This window comes from Castor canadensis, chromosome 1 (assembly GCF_047511655.1).
Source record: "Castor canadensis chromosome 1, mCasCan1.hap1v2, whole genome shotgun sequence".
In the NCBI taxonomy this organism is placed as follows: Eukaryota; Metazoa; Chordata; class Mammalia; order Rodentia; family Castoridae; genus Castor; species Castor canadensis.
The window spans coordinates 194,769,245-194,793,546 of NC_133386.1; the positions used below are offsets into that span (position 1 = coordinate 194,769,245).

Consider the following 24,302-nt stretch of genomic DNA (forward strand, 5'->3'; position numbering starts at 1 on the left):
TTCATGTTTGTCTACAATTAGAATAAATGCATTTCCTGGAATAAAGACAGAGCCTTTATTTATGTATGTAAGATTACATACATAAAACTCCAACTTGTTTTGCATAGTGGATTAAATAATCAAATTAGAATAGTTATACAATCTAGAATAAATGATAATAAAATGTATCACATAAATAAAATAAATTCATATTTAAATTATATATATGTATAAAATAGTATCTTGTGTGTTATAATTCAATTAAGCTTCAACTTCACATAAAGTATAATGACTAAATAGCAGTAGTTAATTTAAACTGAAAATGAAAGAGAGTCAAAATACCTTAAAAAGAGATATCACTTTCACATTGGCCTATAATACAGTAAACAGATTTTTTGGCATAAAGACACAGACTTTGGAGTTTAAACTATCCCTACTACAAGATTACATCCATAAAACTCCAATTATTTTTTCTGCAACAGTGGATTAAATAAGCAAGTTAAAATAGTTATACCGTCCAAATTAATGAAAATAAAGTAGAATTGAAATGAAAAGATTATTACATATTTTAGAAAGCATATACAGTATCATGACTTTATTCATACTGATTTGCTTCATCATTTGCAAAAAGATTTGTATTTAAATCATAAATTTATAAAATACCATCTTGACAATTATAATTCTATTAACCTTCAGTTTGAGGTGAAGTGTTTTTTTTTTTGAGGTAAAATGTAATAACTAAAAACAGTAGTAATTTAAACTGAAACTGAGACAGAGTCAAAAATATTTTCAAAAGAGATCTTCCTTTATCTCTGGTCTACAATTATAGTAAATATAATTCTTGGCATGAAGGCAAAGCTGCTGGGGTTTAAAATATCCCCACTGCAAGTTACATACATAAGACTGCAATTAATGTTTATGTAATAGAGGATTAAATAGTCAAATTAAAATATTTATACTATCTAGATTTAAATGAAAATAAAATATACCATCTAAATAAAATATAATGGCAATAATATAACAGGATTCATAGTTAAATCATCTACACAATAGTATTCTGAGAATTATAATTCTATTAATCTTCAATTTAAGGTAAAGAATAACAAGTAGGTAATAGCAGGAATTTAAATTGAAAACTAGAGAGCAGTCCGAAGTACTTTGGAAGAAGATCCTTATGTTGCCAGGTTTCTTCTGGTTTTAGAAGGTCAGTAGCAGGATCATTTGAAGGTGGAATCAACCTGCAGAATACTCACTTCCACTTTGATCATGTGGATACAGTGGGCGGACATCCAGCTCTTGGGGTAAGATGACTGGGGAAACCACCCAGTCAACAGACATTTCTCATTGGGTACAAGGGACCGCTGAGTGGAGGAACAAAACCAGGGCCCACTGCCTTGCTTTCAACAGGCACGTTTGAATTGTGTGCAGGAGGAGCTGGGTCAGTAAGTGGTTGTCCTGATGGAGGGATTGTCACCCTTCCCTCCTGTTTGCACGGAGGACACGGGGACCCATTCTCAGGAGGTTCTCCATGGTGGCCAGTCAACCCATCACAGCTCGAGTCCTCTTTCCTTGCCAGTGTGATGCTCCAGTGGATGATCGGGGCTTCTTGAGTCTTTTCCTCCTCCCTGCTGAAGCACAGATGGAGGTCTAAGTGGACCTTCTGACACAATAGGAGAGAGGAACGCGCTCCTTTCAGATGAAGGTTGAGCCAATGGTGAGGGACCACGTGGAAAATGTTCCCTGCCACATGCTGCATTTGGAACCACAAATGCATTTAGATCTTCTTCTAAAATTTTCAATTCCAACTCCATTTCCATTAACTTTTGTCTGTTGTTGGCACTGACTTGCCTAAGGTACTGCAGCTGTTCTTCAGCATCCTGGGCCTCCAACCAATTAAAGTGAGCTTTCTTCTCATAGGAAATAATCTCCCTTTGGTGATTAAGTTTGGTTCTCTCCAATTTTTCTTCGAGCTCTCTGGCTACCTTCTTATAGGTCTGCAGCTCTGCAGTTTTGTGGATGATGTTTTCTTTTACTTTGGGAAGTTTCTCCTCTGCGTCTCGCTGGTGGTGATCCTCTACCATTAATTTCCTGTAGAATTTCATTCCCTCTTCGAACAGTTCAGGAATTATTTTAGCTTTCTGCTGAAGCTTCTCATTTTCAATTTCAAACTGTGCATGTTCAGACTGTAAAATGACTTGTTCGCTCTGGACATTTTTAATACGTTCTGTCAGGTCTTTGCTTGCTCTCTTGACTTCATGCAGCTGAGTGTAAACTTGGTCTCTTTCTCATTCCAAGGATTTTAAAGAAGCATTTAACTTCATAGCATTCATCAGGCACTGCAGAGCTCCTTTGGTCTGAGTATCTAAGTGAGCAGGATTTTCTGGGCCAAGATTCATCGCTGTGTCCAAGTCACCGTCATGTGTTCCATGTTCTCCCAGAACAAAGGTCCAGACTTTCAGCTTTCGAATGCCTTCACTTAGCCACCTGATGTGATCATCTTTGTCTTTTAGAATTTGTGCTGCAGATGTCCCAGGCTCTTCAAGTGTTACTTTGTGTTTATTAAGTTGACTCACTTGTTCCTTCCACACTTCAGCTTCTTGGAACAGCTGTTTGCAGCTTTCCTGAAGCTGAAAATTTTCACTCAAAGCCTGTGCTGTTGAGTCCTTAAGATTCACTTCGCTAGCATTTGTTGCCCTTAACGCAGAGAAACTAAAGCAGATACCTTAAAAGCAACTGAGGCCAATAGGAAAAGGGGAACAGGAACTAGAGAAAAGGTTAGATCAAAAAGGATTAACCTAGAAGGTAACACCCACGCACAGGAAATCAATGTGGGTCAATGCCCTGTATAGCTATCCTTATCTCAACCAGCAAAACCCCTTGTTCCTTCCTGTTATTGCTTATACTCTCTCTACAACAAAATTAGAAATAAGGGCAAAATAGTTTCTGCTGGGTATTGAGGGGGTGGGGGGGAGAGGGAGGGGGCAGAGTGGGTGGTAAGGGAGGGGGTGGGGGAAGGGGGGAGAAATGAACCAAGCCTTGTATGCACGTATGAATAATAAAAGAAAAAAAAACAACTAACATATAGTAAAACATGTCAAAAAGTCAAATAAATCTACTTAAAAAAAAAGATTCACTTTGCTGACTCGAAGTGTTCTTAAGGTTGTTTTGGCTGTAGCTACTTTGGGTTTGAGAGATTTTAGTTCATCTTCTAGGCACTGTATGGTTTTTTATATTTCCACATTCAATTCAACTTGTGTATAATGCTTACATTTCTCTTCTATCAGGTCTGTTTCCAGCAGGAGTACTTCCTTCAGTTTATGCTTGGAGATGTCCAGCTTTCCACAGGCTGCTTCTTGCTGTTTCTCAACAAGGCTAAGTTTTTCAAGTAGCTCACATTTTTCTTCAATCAGTGTAGAAAGCTTTAGAGCAAGCTGTTTTTCTCTTCAAGCGTAAAGCCAGCTTCTAACCGATTGAAAACTTCTCCACAAAAACAATGGGATAGAGAAAAATCCAATAATAGTTACATATATCACTAGTTCCCATGGGAAATCATGGGGCTTTTGCCTCAGTTCTGCAGGGTCTGTTGTCATAACCCTGCCAAATTCCTGCAGGACCAGCCCCAAGTGCATTAGAGGGACAGCTTTGGGCACATCCATAGCTTCAAGGCTGCTTTGGTGGTTGCCAAGGCCAGGCTGAGCCTCGAAAGACAACAAACACTCAAAGTTCTGCCTAGAACACTGACACCAGAACAGACCACTGCAGAGCTGGGGGAGAGGGGTGTTGGTTAATATGCAGTTTACCCCGCCCACAAGGGAGATTTATATGGTACTGGCCAGACCTTGGCCAGGAGTAGGCATTGTCTTTCATAAAATGGACAGGGACATCTCAGATGTCCTAAAGCTCACCTAGGAACCCTCACAGATACAGCCTAAGAAAAATACTATTGGGGGGGGAGAAATTACAATTTTTTATTACTGAATCTGCACATAGATTTCATTGCAGACAAGTCAGTTTATTCACACCTATCACACCAGTGTTAATTCCCCTTGCACCACAACACAATTGCTCTGCTGCCATCAGACTGGTTCCATTGGTACTTCCTTGAAATGCTGTAGAGAGACTTTCCTTTTCATTATTCTACCTTCATATGTTCTTCTTGTTTTCACTTTATTAGAATATATCATTGTACAGGGGGGAATCATTGTGCTAATTCGCAACAGCCTTACATTGTACATTATTTAGACCACTCTCACCATCTCCCCCACCCTCTCTCCCTACTCAAATCACTTGCAAGAGGTTTCATCATTCTATTTCATGTATGTATATGAAGTCCATCAACCATATTCCCTCACCTTCACATCCTTCATTCACTCTCCCCTATCCCACAAGTATCTACTCCACACTGTATCTATTTTACAATCCTATCTTTAATTTTGAATCCCAAAGTCAATGTTCAAAGGGGTTTCCTGATGTAACCAGCTGTGAGTATACTTTATTTTGTTCAATTCAACCCAGTCTATATGGTTTCTTTCCTTCCAAATTGTATTGAGACTTGTTTTATGATCCAGAATTTGACTCTAGATTAACAATCATCATGAATGATCTCTGTGGCCTTTAAAAGAATTTTCCACCCCACCATTGGGTGGACTGTTCTCTAAGTTGGTTAAATGGCATTGTCAAGTATTTGGAGAATTACCAATTTCTACTTAACAATTCTGAGAAAGGAGTATGAAAATCTCCAACTGCAATTGTGAATTTGTCTATTTTTCCTTTCACTTCTACTAGTTTTTAGTTTGTGTGCTGTGAAGCCCTGCAAATGGGTCCATTTGCATTTAGTTTGTTGCAGTCACTTGAAAAACTGATCTTTTCAGTGTTACCAAGTGTCCCTCTTTATCTCATATAATCTGCTTTTTCCTCTGCCATTTACTGTGTGATAATAATAAGGCCATTCCAGGTTACCTTTGCATGGGACATCTTTTCCAGCCTTTTACATTTAAACTATCTGTGACTTTATACATGAAATGGGTTCTTGAAGAGAGGCTGTAGCTGTCTCACTTGTTTTTCAATATGAAAATATTTGCTTTTTAACTATTGTGCTTAGATCATTCATATTTTGCTGTGTCATCACATTTAAATATTCTATCTTTTCATCTGGTTTTTGTCTTATCCACCTGTTATATATTCTCTTTGCCATTTTTGGATTCTGTATTTTTAATCATCCATTTTATATTCATTTTGGCTTATTTATGTATGCTCCTCTGCCTTTTTTCTGCTTGATCTGTAGGTTACAATGTACACCATAAACTCATTGTGTATCTTCAAATAACATTAAATCATCTCACATACAGCTTAGGAATGCTACAGTTGTATATTTCTAGCACTTTCATTTTCCATTCTTTATCCTATTTTTGTCATATATTCTATAATATATTGCTTTTCCTTTAATCAATCATCATTAAAGAAATTTAAAGCATGGAGGGAAAGTCTTCTATACTTTACTCTGGATAGCCTGCTTTGTTCCTGTGCAGATCTGAATTGCCATCAGGTGTCATTTTCCTCCTCCCTGATGAAGTTCCTTTAATCCTTCTCATAGTGCAGATGTGCTGCCAGTGAATTCTCTTATTCTGTCCTATCTGGTCTTTGGCCTTTGATCTTAAAATCTGTACATTACATGGAATAGCCTGGTGAACCTTCTCGCATGAAGCCTCAGTCTAGTGTGTGTATGATTTTTAAAATTCTCTTAACACTATCTTTCAAATAGCAATTGATGAAAGCCCATACATTCATTAACTTTTTTTGATGGATTTTGGTATCATACTAAAAAACTGCCTGATCCAATGTCACAATGTATAAAATCAAGATTTTTCTCAAAGTTGCATAATTTTGTTTTTGCATTTGCATGTACATATATGAACCATGTAGGATTAAGTTTTCTAGGAGTCTGCTATATTCATTCATATTCTTGCATGTAGTTTTTCAACTATTTCAGCAAATTTGTTTGAAAAGATTATATTTTCTCATTAAAATAGCCTTAGAATACCTGTGAAAAACAAGTTGACCATATCAGTGTACTCTATAGTGGGCTCTTTATTACTTTCAACTGACATAATATAATTATTCTTTCTTTAACAGAACAATGTAAATAATGATTTTTGTCTTATGTTTACTAGTCGATCTACTGATAGGATTATATCTTTTCTTTTTTAGTCTATTGACACTTTGAATTGCATTGTTTAAGTTTTGTTGATATACTTATTAACTCCCAAGATAAGCCTCATTTTTCATATCAGGTTAATATTTGAGCCTTTAAATTTTTTTATTCTCATAAATTAATGTACAAAGGGGTTTCATAGTGATATTTACAACATGTATATAATGTACTTTGATCAAAATCGCCCATCTATATTACTCTTTCTTACCTAAATTCTTTAACCTTCTTTTTAAAACAGTTTTTAATATGTTTCATTATGTCATTTTCATAATGTATATAATATACTTCTTTGATATTTACCTCTGTCACCTTCTCTCTCCCTTTGCCAACTCACTTGTTTCTTCCATTTACACCCCTCTACTACCAAGAGTTCTCCCTTTACAATCATGTCATATTATTATTTTTTTAGGTCTAGATTCCATGTATGAGCAAAAACATTGTCATATTTCTCTTTTTAACTTGATTTATCTCACTTAACATGATGATCTCCAGTTCCAGCCACTTCCCTACAAAGGGCATAATTTAATTTTTTTATGGCTGAATATACTCCATTGTGTATATATAGTACATTTTTTTAACCTAGTCATCAATTGTTAACCTCTTGATGTATTGTTGAGTTCCATTTGCAATTATTTTACTATAGTTTTGTGATAAAGTTTGTGAGGAATGTTAGTACATGATTTTCCTTTCCCATAATGTCTTGAATTGGCTTTGGCATCAGGAACATTCTGGTACATAAAATGATTTGGGAATTTTGCCTCATCTTTTACATTAACAAAGAGTTGTGCAAAAATACTATTTCATCTTCTATAAACATTTGGTAGAATACATTAATGCACCCATTAGCATTTGTAGTGTTTTGGAGTGATTTACAATGCTGCTCTTGTTGGAAGAATACAAATGGAAAATTTGTTTAAAGGATATAGATTATGCAAGGATGTATATTCATATTTAAGCCATATATAAGAATATATTAGTATTCTAAACAAATGTAATTTGCTTTTTTGTGTGTTTATGAAGCAAATACAATATCATTTTGAGAGCTAGTGAAGGCCCTTTTATTGTGGCTGGTGAAGGTGTGTGTGGGAGCTCTTAAAAGGTCAACGGGTGTCTGGTGGAGCCTGACCATTTATTTGTTTTCATGAATCTCCTTCTTATTTCTATCTAGAAGCTCCTGGGTGAGGATGGGGGTCTATATAATATTTGAGAATGGATGTAGTGAAGTGCATGAAGGTCTCCAGAGCCAACATCTCAGGCCCTTTCTCAGAATACAAGATGTTAAAACAGGAGTTGAAAGGGGAGGAGAGGTGAGGAAAAGGGACCTAGGACAGGACCTCTGGCAGTTTGGAAGACCTCAGGTTAGAATAGGAGCCTTTGAAACCACATACCACTCCACTGTCATTACAGCAGCCTTTGCCCTGTGCTCTCTGTTTCTCTGGTTTGGCAGCAAATGTGTTACCTCATAAGGATGTCTATCTAACCCAGTTTTTATGCTACCTTTGTAATGAAAAGGATCATTATTTTCCACAGACTACACAAACTAGTAAAATCAAACCACTGCACAAAACACATGTACAAAAGAAAAATTTCCCATGCCTGGCACTCACATTTTTCCCAGCTTGATTAGCAGCTTTGTTCCTGTAACACTCAGAGAGGAAAAAGTTGGTAAAGTACACAAAGTCTCCATCATACTGAGCAGCCAGAGGTGAGTCAGGATAGTCATCTTGAGCATGGCTGAGAAAAATGTCTGTCTGACTTTGGAAATGCAACCCCAATTCCTGTGAAAATGGGGGAGGGATGGGATATTTTCTTTTCAAAATAGGATCTGAGATCAGTATGGACAAATTGATTTAATGCACCTTATTGAATTTCTCTTCTGTGTCCTGCATTGTCTTCCTTATTTCATTCAGCTTTTTATTTGTATTCTGTTGGTATTGATTTGGGTATTCATTAATTTCTTCTTTGATTTAGTTGAGCATTCTTATAATCATTCTTTTAATTCTTTGTCTAGGATTTCATCAACTTCACTGTCATTAGAATACATTATTGTGGAAAGGTTGATTTTTGTAGAAGTCACGCTGCCTTGCTTTTTCATATTTCTTTTGTTTCTGCAATGGTATTTATACTTCTGTGGCCAAGTCTTTTGTTGGAGATGAAAGACTATTAATCTCACATGTTCTTTCAGTTGAATTATTTGCAATATTTACAGAGGACTAGGTGTTGACAGGGTTGTGGTGCAGTTTCTCACCAGGGGAATGGAGGTATGGTTCAGTAGCAAATCATTCACTCATTGTGTTTAAATCACTTGGCCCAACTTCTTGCACAACTCATGGAGAATAGAAGTACCTGCAGAAGCACTCAAAATTGATGATCACAGCCACCATAAATATACAGAAATAACTATTTAGGAACAATCACCACCCCAAATTCAATATCTTTAGTGGAATAAAAGAGCAAAGATAACACTATGTGAGCTAAGACGCAGTAGTCAGTAAGGGTAAAGTTGGGAAAGAAAATGGGAAGGATATTATTAGTGAAAAGTTCAAGATATAAAGTGAAATAAAGATGGAAGGGGAAGAGATTAAGATCTGGGTAAAGACAAAGCAAGAAAGAGAGAAAAAATTAAGATCCAGAAAACAATCAGCTAAAATCAATGACAATAAAGAATTATAGAAGGCAGAATAGAGAAAAGAAGGAAAGTGAGAAGGGAAGGAACTGATTCAAATTGATGAGAGAGAATAAAAATGGGGGAGAGAGACAGGAGAATAAGAAAAATGAGATTGAGATGATTAAAATTCATTTTTAAAAGCGGTCTGTTGTGGCTCATGTCAAATGTCCCTGTACTCAGGAGGCTGATGCAGGCAGACCACAAGATACAGGCCAATCTGGGCTCTATGGAGAATCCATCTCACAGACAGATCAAAGAAAAAAACCCCAAACCTTGAACAGGGCAAAAGAAGTCAAAGATATGAGACATTAAATGGATAAATAATAAAAACAAACAGAAAAAATAAATTATACAAAAATAGAATAAATGCTGATGTGTGAATATCAAGTCCATCTGGCTGGTTTAGAGTATCTAGGTGGGGATGCTGGTAGCTGACACCTGTAATCATAGCTACTTGGGAGGCTGAGATCATGAGGATTGTGGTTCAAAGCCAGACTGGGCAAATACTTTGCCATCTCCAAAGACCAGAGAAAAATGGAGGGAGGTGTGGCTCAGGACAAGTGGAAGAGTGCCTGCCTTAAAAGTTAAAGCTTTGAATTCAGACCCCAGTCCCACCAAAAAAACCCCAAACAAATAAGAATATGTATAGAAAAGTGAACAGTTAAATAAAAATGAAAAGGAGAAAAACTGGAGGAAAATAAAACTAAACCAGATATGAAAAAAAAAAATTAAATAAAAATAGATAGGTTATATGTCTTCTGTGGTTGTGTTTTTTGTGTGCTCTGAAGCCCAAATTCTTGATCAAAACTGACTGGTTTTTCTTCCTGTGGCTGAATCAGCACCCACTGGGCCAGTAATGACAGGAGAACCTATGGTAATTACTTCCCAGGACTGGATGAGGCCACTTGTATGCTTTACTTTCTGCTGACAAGTCCTGGTCTCTGACCCTGCAGTGGGGAAGCCCCATGGTGATACACTGATATGACAGAAAGTCCCAGTCCATGGCCTCTGTCCTCAACTGCTACCCTTGCAGGTGCTCTGCCTAAACTTGCTTCCACTCCATGACTCAGACAGTTTTTGCATATATCTCCCTGTGTCTCTGATTCTGGCTTTTCACTCTCTGGTGCTCAGGACAAGCCCTCAGTGGGAAAGTGAAATTTAGGGTCTCCTGAACGTCCAGATTTGTTGTATAAATCCCAGATGGCTCAGGGATTTATACAATAGCTTCTTGCAAATGTGTACAACCGAATGCCCAGAGGAAGAGAGATGCTTCATTTCAGCTATGTGCTATATGGATTCTCAGACCCCTGTCTGAATAGACTGCATATTTGCTTGGTTTGAGTCCAGTGTTAATTGTGTTTTCTGAGTCCCTCAGGCTTCTTTGTTTTGCCTGAGTTCTTTCTCACTGGGCTGCCCAGATCGCTTGCAGAGGGATTCTCTCTTTTTCTCACTCTGACCTTTAAACCCTCTTTTTTAAAATATAAAAACAAGATTCTGCTTGTTCACAACCGAGACCACAATATGTTATTTTGAAGACTTTGTTATTTCTCTCACCTCAGACCCCCTCCACTCTGTAGCTGCCTGTACTCTGCATTTAATGCTGGGCAGTCTGCTCATACTTCAGTGGTTCTCTGTTCTGCCTACCATAGGTGTCCATCTTCCTTTTTAATACCTGGGTCTATATGCTACTGAAATCTCAGTACCTTCCTCCCTTCATCTGCTACAAAAAGTAACTTGTCTCTAGATTTCCCTGGTCAATTCCCCTGAGATGCTAGGGGTGATTGCCTTTAGTCCACTATCTTAACTAAAAATCTTTTTATTCCCTTTTAAAAATATAACTTTGGCTCTTTTGATATCTTGAATTCCCTTACATATTTTAAGATGAACTTATCCATTTCTGCAAAGCCAGCTGAGATTTGGCATGGAAAATATTCAATCAGTAGATCAATTATGACTTGCTGTCAGCTTTACAACTTTGAACCATGAACAAGGAATGTCTTCTCTATTTTTGGTTTCCTTTAATGTCTCTCAGCTATAGTTTATAATTTCATGAGTATGAGCAACACCAAAACACAGTGAAATATAAACCATAAGTTCTAGTGCTCTCTAGCGCAGTGGGGCAGCAAAGACTCACAATTGCTTATTTTGTGTTTCATGAAGAACTAGAAGAGAGCAGCTCAGAGGCTCCAGACACAACATAGTGACAAGAGATGGAAATGTTCATTTTCCTGGTTTGTTCAGTAATGCATACATGTATTAAGATATGACATAGCATCCCATGAACATGCATGAATATGAGGTGTTGATAAAATTTTTAAAAGTCTAAAGCAATGGAAACAATCACAATCCTGATATGATCAGCACAAATCATATATACATATCAAGTGATCAACTGATGTTCTGTCCATATGTGCAATTAAAATCAGAATAATTAATAAAATATTTATACTTATAGAACATATATGGTGATTCATAAAGTGATGAATTTTGTCATTCATTTTACCATCTAATTTTATTATCAAAATATTACGTCATATAATAGATGATTGCTATTATTATTTTGAGCAAAATTATCTGCTGATAAATTAAGAATAAAAATGTTTTTATTTTATCTACAAAAAAAGAAACCAGAAGCCCCAAGAGCACAAGCACCACATTCTTTTGGTAATATTACCTAAGAAATTTAGGTTGTTTTTGATAGTATTGTAAATGGAATTCACTTAATTATAGAAATGCTATTATTTTGTGTATTAATCTTATTTATTGACTCTATTCTTAACCATTTCATTAGTTTTAATGATTTTTTCTGAATTGCATATAAACACCATTTCTTTGTAGAGATAGTTTTATTTTTTCCTTTTCAATTGGTATATCTTTGGTACTCATAATGACAAGTTAAAATTATTTAATCATCCCTTCCACTTTAGCCTAACATATATGGTTATCATCAGAAATTGTCATTAAAGAAGCTTTGCTATACTGGCAAACTCTGAGGACTGAAATATTTATTAAGATGCTGTAGTTATTTACATCAGAATATAAAGTGCCAAAATAAAAATAACAATATAAATCATTATCATCTCTTCTAATTTGTGGACCCTTAGAACTGTACTTAAACTGAATAAAGAAATAATTTGTTCTACAGAACAAATGAAATTTACAATTACTTCATGCAATAGTTTTGAGAGGAATAAAATAGCTTTTGTGGATTTGTTTCATTAAAGGGCAAACCCTAGAGAATATTTTGCCTTCTCAACAACTTTCTTGAATGCATTCTTGACCTCTCTGTTCCTCAGGCTGTAGACCACAGGGTTCAACATGGGGATGATCACAGTGTAGAACACAGATGCAATTTTGTCTGTGTCCAAGGAGTGACTGGAACTTGGCTGTAGGTACATGATGGTGACAGTCCCATAGAATATGGAAACTGCAATGAGGTGTGATGCACAGGTGGATAAAGCTTTCTGGTATCCCTCTCCTGAGTGCATCTTCAGAATGGTGATAAATATGAACATGTAGGAAATTAAGATAACAAAAATTGCAAAAATGACATTAAAGCTTGATATAAGAATAAGAATCAGCTCACTGGTTTGTTTATCAGAACAAGTTAGAGTCATGACTGCTGGAATGTCACAGAAGAAGTGATGGACCACATTGGACATACAGAAAGAGAGGCAGAATGTATCTCCAATTTGCATAGAAGCATTCAATAAACCAATGATGTAGCAGCCTGTGGCCAGGCGAGCACACACACTTTTTGTCATGATGGTGGAGTAATGCAGGGGCTTACACACTGCTGCATAGCGATCATATGCCATTGTGGTCAAGAGGTAGCATTCCACTGTGGCAAAGGCTGCAAAAAAGAACATCTGAGCAGCACAAGCATTGTAGGAGATGATTTTGTCTTGTAAAAGTAGCTCAGCCAAAAGCTTTGGAGTGACTGTTGATGAGGAACAAAAGTCCACAAAAGACAGGTTACTAAGGAAAAAGTACATGGGGGTGTGGAGACGAGAGTCCAGGAGAATCAGCATGATCATTCCTAGGTTTCCAATCACGGTGATGAGGTAGACAAGAGTGAACATTATAAAGAGGGGAACCTGCAGTTCTGGGGCAGTGGTTAATCCTAGCAGAAAGAATTCACTCACCTCTGTATTATTCTCCATACATGGTGTTTTAAAATCCAAGATGCTCTGTAGAAAGACAGGCAAAAGAATGTATGATGAAAGAAAAAGTGTTGCAAACAAATTGAAATGTATAAGCACATTCAGTATTCACCACATCTAAAATATGTGCATGATAACAGAGTTTAATGGTTAATCTATCTAAATGATAATATACTATTGAAGAGGAAGTGTCTTCATAGATGAGCAACTTCTAAATTTTATTTATGAGTAAGCTCAGTTGCATGAAGGGGATAGAGAGTTGTCCAAAGTTACATGCCTGGAATGAATCTATCTCCCAAATAAAAATTTTTGAATCCTTTACCTTCCACTTCCACATGCCAGGCTTTGTGTGAATATATTCATTTAATTCTCCCATGAAATCCATTATATTGATTAGTTATTGCGTCCACTCATACATAAGGTTAATTGGTAACAAAAGTTTTATGGTTTTTTTGCACACAAACCATGCTTTAGACCCAATCAGAGTTGTTCTCAATCCAAGGACTGTTAATGAATTTGAATTCATATATAGTTCTTACTATCAACTAGTTAGAAGACATTGGTCTAATGAATTTCATTTCATGTACCAGTAAAATTAATTTTAATATAGCCTTTGGTATCACTCTCATTTTATTATTTAAAAAGTTTAATGAGATATTGTATAACAAGCAACATAATTTTGGTGTTTAGCACAATCCTGAAAGTTCCAGTTTTCATTAGGATGGAATAATGGTGCCTATGTTATTGCAGGAATGGTAACCTCTGGGGCTCAAGGTGTGGGCATATTTTGAAGTCTGGTGCCTTTATTCTCTGTTTTCTCACATGCCACATCCCTTTCAAATCTGTCCCCACAGCATTTCTCACTCCTTTTTCAGATGATTGACTGTGTCACTTGCTCTGCTTGAGGACCCAGGGATCTTCAAGATCTCTTGTGTTTAAGTTCTTTCTTGAAAAGCGTTTTATCTGTTGAAGGCAAACACTCTTACCTCAGGCTTTTTTTTACTGTCATTATTGTCTGTCATCTTCTCCTGGTTCCTACACATGCTACTTGACATGTCTACATTTCTAATTAGTGGTGTTTGTCAAACTTCACACGCTCAATATTATGAGCTGTATTAAAAATCAGCATTTGTTATGCTGTTCTATTTTTTTCTGTACTGGGGTTTGAACTCAGGGCCTACACCTTGACCAAGTCCACCAGTCCTCTTTTGCGATGGGTTTTTTTGACATAGGTCTTCTGAACTATATGCCTAGGCTGGCTTCAAACCACAGTCTTTCTGATATTTGTCTCCTGAGTAGCTAGTATTACAGGCATGAGACACTGACACCCAGAAACACTTTTTTTGGGGGACGCATTGGGGTTTGAAATCAGGGCCTTACACCTGCTAGGCTAATGCTTTACTGCTTGAACCACCTCACCAACCTTGTTATGTTCTGTGAGAACTAATACATTTTCACTGGGGTCACATGGACAGTCCAGGATAATATCATTTCAAAATTCTCAATCAATCACTGTGCACAGTTCATTTTACTATGTAAGGCAACCTTAGGTTTCAAGGGTTAGATTGTGGACATCATTTGGCAGTTAGTTTTAGTAGTAGACATTGTAGAGTCAGATATCTTCACAGATCACACAGCTGACTTCCCAGTAGTTTATATGAATCAACAGAGGGGCAGAAAAATGTGTGAATTTCACCAGAGCACATTTATGATCTGAATTTATCTTTTAAATCAGGTGTCATAAAGTCACTAGCAGTTTAAATTTAATCCTTACAAACAATTTAGTCTGAAAGATGACAGAAAGACTTAGATAAATATAAATGATAGACATAGATTTCAGAGAATAGAGGGAGAGTGTTTGTACACACATACACTCAGAGTTAAGCTTATTTTCTATTATGAAAATGGAGAATTGGAGGAAATATATGTGTTTGTCATATTTAATATGTAGTAAGAATTTTAAGACTCAATCCCATGTCTAGCTTATTCATAATTTTGTGTCTTTAATCACTGCAATGCAGATTTTCTAGATGATCATATAAAGAAAAAGTGCAACTGTGGGGAAATTGAGAGATAACATGCAGTAACAGTCTTACCAGAGCCAATGAAAGTACAATTGCTCTCTATTTTGGTTTGTCTATTCCTTCAATGACAAACCAGCACACATTAAACAGGATAAATTTACCACCTACTCAATCAGAGCATCTTCTGTAGTTGATTTTTTTATCTTAAGAAAACCACTATGGCATTACCAAAATATCTGTGCACATCCTGCTTGGCTAAAATGATTTTTTATTTGAATTCTGGACACATGCAATGTTATATTCATGTATATGTACATGTGTATGTATCTGTGCATGTACTTAGGCATGTATTAGTGATCTTGGGAATAAAAGCCATGGCCTTATGTATACTGGGAAAGTGATCTACCACTGTAGTTTAGCTCAAGATATCAAGGATAATTTTCGTAGTTCTGGAGATCAAACCTAAGGTCTTGCAGAAGCTAAGGCAGACTTAGCCACTGAAATACCTTGCCAGTAACCCTTTGTGTCAAGGTTTCAGAAAATATATTCACACAAGCAGATATGAGTTCAGAAACTCATAGACAATATCGTTTCCTCTTTGTTTCAATTATAGTTTTTAACTAAAGGTGTGTACCAAGAATAGATGCTTACCTTGTTCTTGGAAAAGAAAATCCTAAATTGTGAGTCTGACACCAGAAATTTGTCCTTGGATATATACATAATTCTGGATAAATTATTATGCATTTATCAAAAAGGTTTCAAGTTCACTGAGGTATGAAGTGGAGAGAGGACCATTAACATAGAGCTCAGAAGCCTGGGTTTTGGTCCCATATATACCATGGAGTTCTCTGTGTACTTGGAAGATATTTACCTTCTTCTGAACTCAGTTTCCTTATTTGTGGAATTGAAATGATAGATTTACTCCACCACACTTCACAAAATTATCTCTGTAAGAGGAGATAGAGTTGTGCCTATATATACACCAGATAAGTGTTATCCTCTCAGCATAAAGCAATATAATTTTTATCATGGTGTATTTCCTCTACCTACAGTTTCAGGCTCACTGCAAATACTTAGCCTGGAGAAAGGTCAGTGTGTACTAAACATATTAGCCTTCATTAAGATAAATAGTGACCACATGGGCTCTGGTTAGAGACTTATCTCTTTAAAATAAGGTCACATGAGGCTATGATACAAGTTTAGCATCTACTGACTAGGAACCAGAAGAAATGTTTATAAACTTGGAACACTCTTGGGCAATAGACTCCCTTGGAGAGCAATCATTTTTTTTTCATTCCACTTATTTATTGAAGGAGCAATTAAAATGAGGAGAGAGGTATAATTTTTATGTTGGGTAGCACATAGTTGCATTTGCAGTAATTTCTGTTATTCCTTCTTAATTTTATTAAGTTGTTATTGCACACATTAACGGTGTGCTTGATTATTTACGTCTAATGCATTACTGAGATGTGTAGCATAGTCTCAATATTTGTTTTGTTTTCTATTATGTATCTATTTATTTGCTCATTTCCATTATACTAAATATTATAGCTAACACTTAGGCTAAATGATTAATAAAATTGTGCCTTCATTTCTTAGGTGTACAGTCAACTTAAAATAGGACATAGGATCAGAAAATTAGAAATGCACTTATACAATAAGTTTAAGTATTTGAACTCAAATTAGAATATGCACTCATATTGATGAGTCAGTTGAAACATTTGATTTAGATTTGCAGGTGATGAGTCTTTTCTCTCCTGAATTATCCATTCCTTAGACACTGTTTGTGATCTATCCACATGGTATTGGCATGCTTGCCATATGCTGGCCAATACTTAATGAGAAAAAAATGGAATTCACATCCCTTAGACTCAGAGTTTGGATTTTGTTGCAACAGCAAGCTCAGCCCATGTATAGAGAACTTCTGGTTTCAGAATCATTCATGACAAACAGAAGTAGAATAAAAAGTATGCAATTCCTTACCTTTCAGGTGGTGAAACTCAAAGGCATGTTTTATACAATCTTCTAGTGGTTCTTGGAACATAGAGCCCCAGTTGTCCATAGATATCACCTACTTACTAATGACACATGGCATTCTTTTCCTTCTCTGCCTAACTTTACAACTATATTATCAGTGCTTTGAAGTATTCACTACCCATTAAACTACTTAAACTCAAATCACTTACTTTGAGTCTGCTCTAGGGAACCTAATCTAGTATTGCAAGTCTCTTCTTTTCACAACAGATCCTTTCCTTCTTTCATTGTCTCAAATATGAAACTGGATAAAAGGACAGAGGAAGAATCTCCTGTTGCAGATAAGCAGGAACAAAAGAGAAATAAAATAACAAAGCAGCCTTATTCCTTCCCTAAATTCTCTGATTAGATAAATTCTATTTCTTCCCTTAGCTGAACTACTTTCACTGCACATATATGCCCTTGGAAACTAAACCACCTTCCAATGTTTGTATATATCTTATAATGTCTTGATTATTCAGTAAAACTTGACTGTCAGTTCATCTGGATGTAGAACTCTACATTGATACTTGTTTCATTGCAGTCTTTTTCAGATACAAATGCATTGTTAACTTATTTTTGTTTCTGAAAGAAAAATTGATGTCAGAAGTATTGTAATTACTCTGTAAAAAGTTTGTGCTGCCAGGAGTGATGGCAAACACCTGTAGCCCAGCTTACTCTGGTGCTTGAGATCCCAAGTTTAAAGACAGCCTTGGCAACTTAGGGAGTCTCTGTTTGTTCTTGTCCTTGCTTTTCCACTTTCTGAATATAGAACTTAAAAATGTGTTTTCTCAAAATTGATGTTGTTTTCCACCTCATATATGTTAATTGTAAATTTAGTTTTGTCTGGTCTATTATTTAAGGTGTACATCAAAGGATTTTATAAAATTGTCAGAATATCTTTTATTTTTCCTGATTTCATTTTCATATTCCATGTTTCATGTCACCCGTTAAGAACCATGAATAGGACTGGCAGAGTGGCTCAAGTGGTAAAGTGCATACCAAGAAAGCATAAGGCCTTGAGTTCAAACCCCACTACTGGAAATAAATAAATAAATAAACAAAAAACAATTTTTGTCTGCCAAGAACCATGTATTTTGTTTCATTTTTTTCTGGGTCTCATGTGCGATTTTAACCTATGCAGAATTTGCATTACCATCTGTTATGGTTAATTTTCTGTTTTAATTTGATAAGGCTAAGGGATATGAAGACAGCTGATGACACCTTACATTTGAGTGTCTGTGAAGTTGCTTCCAGAAATTTCAAACATCTGAATCAGCAGTCAATAAAGACCATTCTCATCAATGTAGGTGAGCATCATCCCATCTATTGAGGCCTGAGTAACACAAAAAGGCAGAGGGAGGTTGAGCTATTCTCTCTTTCAAGTTTGTCGTCTGTTTTGTCTTCTGGGCTGTCTGCATTCCTGGTCCTCAGGCTTTCAGATGTGAACTGGACTTGTACCACCAGCTGTGCTCCTCTGGTTATCAGGTCTTTGGGTTGGACAAGCTCTCTGCCACTGGCTATCCTGGGGATCCAGGTTGCAAACGGAAGGTCATAGGTCTTTTTTGTTTCCATAATCTCATGTTCCAATCACTCATGATACATTTCTTTCTACTTGTTTCTACATATACTCACATTGCATCTGTTACTCTGGAGAACTCCAGCTAATATACCATCCTTCTAAAGTTTCTTTTTCAAGTGAACTAACTTTTCTATATGTCACTTTTATCATCTTTATAATTGGAGTGCTAACATTTTTCTCATTTTAAAGTAGATGAATGAACTCAATTAGGTGGTTGGAGTAAGTAGACTACTTCTTCGATTCACAGAATATATTCATTAATGTTTGTTACTGCTGTTACTACTATTATATCTTCTGCTAGAAGTCATATAGCAGAAAAAGCTGATATGTGCTAAAGGCATTGAGTGATAAATAAAAGAGTGTACATAGAAAATTATAGTAACAGTGTCATACTAATTAAGGAAAATATGTGTGATTGTAGATATAATGTGACCACTTAGAAGATTCCATGGGAATTATTTAACCTAAGTGTAATAAAAAAGGACATATTTATTCCTAATAACCATTACTTTGCTTATGTTTTTGCTATATAAATTAAAATTCACGGGTTCCAAGATCATGGATGCTTGGACACCTGCTATGCAGCCTGTCTCATTTCTCACTATCTCTGAACATTTTGTGTATCCTAAAACAGTCATAAGTAATTCTAAATAATCTTTTAAAATAATGGTTAGAAATATAGGAAATAATTGGACACATGAATCAAATACTACATGTATTCTCTCATATGTGGGTATTTAAAAAGTGTTGACTGAAATGTACAATAATTATTAATAGAGGATGGGAAGAACTGGAAAAAGGATGACAGAAAGAAGTTGGAAAATGGGTAAAAATACAAAGTTGTGCCCACAGCACAGTGGGGTGACAATAGACTATGATATGTTTTATGAAGAACTGGAAGAGAAAAGCTTGAAGTTTATGAAAATAAAGTGATTATAAGAGGCAGAAATGAAATGTGTATTATCCTGATTTGATCAATTCTACATGTTACAAATGTGATAGAATAGAGGGAAATGTGTGTTATATTGATTTGATCATGTTTCCATGTTGCAAGTGTGTATTGGAATGTCATACTATACCACTGAATATGTAAATTACAATGTCTTAATCAAAAATTAAAAAAAATTTAAGATGACAGAAGTTTTAACTATCCTTATTTGATCATCACATTCTGCACATGTGTACCCTATAAATTTGAATCTTTAAAATAATGATTTGAAAACTAGAAAAGAAATGATTCCTGAAGGAAAATCAATGTAAAGACAAAAGTGAATAATTGTGTTATATCACCACACTTCCTCACAAATACCAGCATCAGCATTTTAGCACAATGAAGCTCAGTCTCACACATCTAATATATGACAGGTTGCTATTGTACAGGTGATGCAAATTAGACATGTATAACAAAAACTGACCCACAAAAACATACATTTATTGTAAAGAGTTTGTTGATTATAAAAATGAAAATTATAACCTTTGTGCATTAATCTAGCATATGGAATATATGCTATTGTTGCTACTTATAGATATTGTCATGTTTTATTTTATATGGACATTGAAAATCATTTAAGATGATTGTATAGTTTATATATGTGGAATTTATATATTATACGTAAATACAATCGCAAATAAAACTTTAAGTAACCTCATCTTTAATAATTTAATGTTTAGTAAAAAGAATTTATTTGACATGTAACTTGCCAGCTAATGAAATATTATTTACAAGTACAAACTATTACATGCTTTCAGGTAATCTACTTCTTAATGAGATTTCTAGGACAACTATGATAAAAAGTGGGAAGTGCAAGAGCAGATAAAAATATTTCAGCAAAACAAAAATTAGTGTTCCTCTTGGAATTTCCCATAAGTGTAACTTAGTGGTTTACATTACGGATGACATTCTACAATCATGAATGTCTCAGAGATTCAACATACTGATGTAATTGCACTCATAACTTAATTATTTTAATAAATAATTTATTCAGAATCTTCTATCAAACAAATATCATTTAGTTATTTAGAATCTTGCAAACAAAGCAGAAAAAAATACTGGTGTCATGAAGTTCAAATTTACTATAGAGAACTACATGAGCAAATGAACAAGTAGGTTTGATAGGTGAGGATTGATAAGGACTATGAAGATTAATAAAGGGTGAAGGTGAGTGAGAGTGATTACTTTATAAAGGCAATGAGGAAGAACTCTATGACAGGATAACATTTAAGCAGAAATGTAAATGGAAGGGAGAATATTACATCTTATGCTCCACAGTAACTGCAGAAGCCCTGGCTGGGATTGTGAAGAAAAAAACAAGGATATCTGTAAGAAAGAAGTGAGGTAAAAGACAAGAGTAGTGACAAGGGAGAAGGTAACACAGCTAAAGTAATCATGAAGATTTACTCATTCATTAAGAAGAATGAAATTGTGTCATTTGCTAGACAATGGATAGAACCAGACATCATGCTCATGAAATTATCCAGCCCCACAAGGATAAATATCATATGTTTTCTCTCATTTGTAGAGCTACAGGGAAACGAAAGAAAACAAAATAAAATACCCCAGGATCATGAAAGTAAATTGGGAACCACTAGAGTGATGGAAGAGTAAGTAAAAAATAATAAGATGTGGGGAATAAAAAGAAAGGATAATAGAGGGAATGGATAGGATAAGAGCAGAGTATATCCATATATGGGAATGTCATGATGTTACAACTTACCATGTACAATTTAATATATACCAAGAAAGAATTTAAAAATGAATGGTTTGCAGAAAGTAAAATTATAGAACTATATTTCAGTAAGGTTTTTATAGTGTGAAAGTTGGTAGTCATATACGAATACACTGAAAATATTTTAATTTTACAAAAAATTCTGCTACTCTGGCTATTTTCTTCTTTGACTATTTGAACATAAATATATTTGTTATACAAATAAAATACCTAGGCATAAAGCATGTTAAAGACTTCTACAATGATAACTATAGGACAATGAAGAAAGAAATTGTATTAGACACTAAAAGATGGAAGGAACTCCCATGTCAGCAGGATAAATAGTGTTAAAATGGCCATACCACCAAAAGCAGTATACAAATTCAATGCAATTCCCATAAAAATTCTAATGACATTCTTCACAGAAATATGAAAAAGTACACTAAAATTCATATGGAAACACGTATAGGATAATGGAATGAACTGGACATCCTTGTGTTAAAGGAAATAAGACAGTCTACAAAGAGAAGTTCTGCACAGTTTTTCTCATTAGTGCAAATTAGGGTGAAGAAAACAAAAACAAAAATGAAATGTCAGGGAAGTAGATGTGACTATGAGGGAGAGGGTAGAAAGGCAAAAGGGGAAAGACACAGGAGGATATGAGAGCGTAGTGGAGGGTGAATCTAATCAAAATATATCTTATGTGTGTAAGGAAATATCACAATGATACCCTTTGCTATGTTAATTAATATACACCAATAAAATACATCCAGTAAAAATTGGAAAAAATAAAATGTCTCATTGAATATAGAAATATTAATTCACTTAGGATGCTATGTTTCTGAATGCCTAGATTAAGTGTGTCCCCTAAAAAAGTGAAAAGTAAGGCTCAGCATGTTGGCTCATGCCTGTAATCCCAGCTACTTGGGAGGTAGCCCCAGAGGAAAAATTCAAGACCCTACTTGGAAAATAACTTAAGCAAAAAAGGGCTGGAGGCATGGGTCAAATGGCAGAGCACCTACCTAGCAAGTGGGAGGCCCTGAGTTCAAACCCCAGTACTACCAAAGGAGAAAAGCAAGTAGTTACATTTAAAAGTATCATCAAATTAGGACTTGAAGAATCCTTATTGAATAAACAAATAAGCAGTGTTAATTTACTAATACCTTAATTACTTTAATAATTTTTATAAAAATGTCTCACTCATAGCTCTCATGAGTTTATTTATGAATATGCTTGTGGTATTATTTATGCTTTTGTTTTACATGCAAGTTTCCATATTTGTTTGGTGTGTGGTAGAGGAAATGCATGTAGAATTACTGAATCAATCAAACATCCTAAATAAGGCTTTTGATGTGCAGGAATCAAAGTAACTTAAGATTCAGGTAAGTCTTCTTACTTGAATAATATTACATTTCTAGAGACAATAATTAGACTTTTGAAGGCTTAAGGGTATCCAATTTAAGAACTTAACTTTACTGTGGACCTAAAGGTGATTCAGTACACAGAGATGAGAGAAGATACAAAAGACATGAACTAGGTTATTTTACATCCTATAATGTTAACTTTAAAATCCTTAACTTTAAAGTTAAAAATTCCAGTTTTGCCCTTCAAAACAACCTTTTTGAATGCATTCTTGACCTCTTTGTTCCTGAGGCTGTACACTACAGGGTTCAGCATGGGGATGACCATCGTATAAAACACAGATGCGATTTTGTCATTGTCCATGGAATGACTGGAACTGGGCTGTAAGTACATGAAGATAATTGTCCCATGGAAAATGGAGACTGCTGTGAGGTGAGAAGCACAGGTGGAAAATGCTTTCTGGTATCCTGCAGTTGAGCGCATCTTTAGGAGAGTGGTAAATATGAATAGGATACTGAGATAACTAGAAGGGAAAAAAAGACATTGAAGGTAGCTACATAAACAAGAACCAGCTCATTACCATGTGCATCAGAGCAAGACAAAGCCATGACTGCTGGAACATCACAGAAAAAGTGATGGACCACATTGGACTTACAGAAAGAGAGGCTGAATGTTTCTCCAGTGTGGATGGAGGCATTCAGGAAACCACAAACATGGCAGCCTATGACCAGCCATGCACATACACCTGTTGTCATGGTGGTAGCATAATGTAGGGGCTTGCACACTGCTGCAAAACGATCATAGGCCATTGAGGCCAAGAGGAAATTTTCTATAGTGGCAAAGGCTGCAAAAAAGAACATCTGAACAGCACAAGCATTGTAGGAGATGACCTTGTTTTCCATAAGGAATCCAGCCAGGACTGTGGGAGTGACAGCTGAAGAGTAACCGAAGTCTACCAGAGACAAGTTACCAAGGAAAATGTACATGGGAGTGTGGAGATGAGAGTCCAAGAGAATCAGTAGGATCATCCCCAAGTTTCCAACCACACTCATGAGGTAGATAAGAGTCATAACGATAAAGAAGGGGACTTGTAGTTCTGGAACATTGGTTAGTCCTAGAAGTATGAACTCTGTCACTTCTGTTCTATTTTCCATTCATGTTATTTGGGAATCAGATGTCCTGTAGCAGAGTAATAAAGGACAAGAGTATTTATAATTGTTGTGGGATAGATATTAGCCTGAAATTGAATGTTTTATATACCATGTGCATAATTTTTGTAGAGCAATAATATGCTCATTTATCCAGCTTTAAAAATGAGCTACAAAATTTAGTGCACTAATCATCTGTAGAGTTAAAAACTGTTGAATTAGAAACATCTTCATGGATTATCTCTTAAATTTTCAAGTTTTATGTAATTTTGAACAATTACTTTGTAAATTATGTTAATTGTGCAACATGACATTCTCTCTCTAAATATTTACACATTCTGTTTTACTTGTTATAATAGATGCTTACACTTTTATGTTGCTCACCTGGCAAGATTTCTCTAAGTATTTTGCACTGATTTCTCTGAATTGTAGAATGACTTAAATTTG

At 35.5% G+C, this 24,302-nt stretch overlaps 2 protein-coding genes and 2 pseudogenes across 2 annotated transcripts; all 4 read right to left on the reverse strand.

The window, feature by feature from the left end:
- Window positions 1–539: 539 nt before the first annotated feature.
- Window positions 540–606, reverse strand: LOC141416547 (small nucleolar RNA Z39; annotated as a pseudogene).
- Window positions 607–1,306: 700 nt separating this feature from the next.
- On the reverse strand, window positions 1,307–3,635 carry LOC141418884 (melanoma inhibitory activity protein 2-like). The gene is given in 3 exon segments (XM_074061194.1): window positions 1,307–1,538; window positions 1,540–2,673; window positions 3,544–3,635. Coding segments are annotated over 3 exon segments (1,458 nt in total).
- Window positions 3,636–12,076: 8,441 nt separating this feature from the next.
- LOC141421914 (olfactory receptor 5B17-like) lies at window positions 12,077–13,021 on the reverse strand. The gene has a single exon (XM_074069514.1). The coding sequence runs from the start codon at window positions 13,019–13,021 to the stop codon at window positions 12,077–12,079; it is 945 nt and encodes a 314-aa protein (XP_073925615.1).
- Window positions 13,022–22,878: 9,857 nt separating this feature from the next.
- LOC109678758 (olfactory receptor 5B2-like) lies at window positions 22,879–23,864 on the reverse strand (annotated as a pseudogene).
- Window positions 23,865–24,302: the final 438 nt, after the last annotated feature.

Coding starts and splice junctions, on each gene's coding strand:
- LOC141421914 (XM_074069514.1), bottom strand. CDS start 13,021: ATGGAGAATAATACAGAGGTGAGTGAATTCTTTCTGCTAGGATTAACC.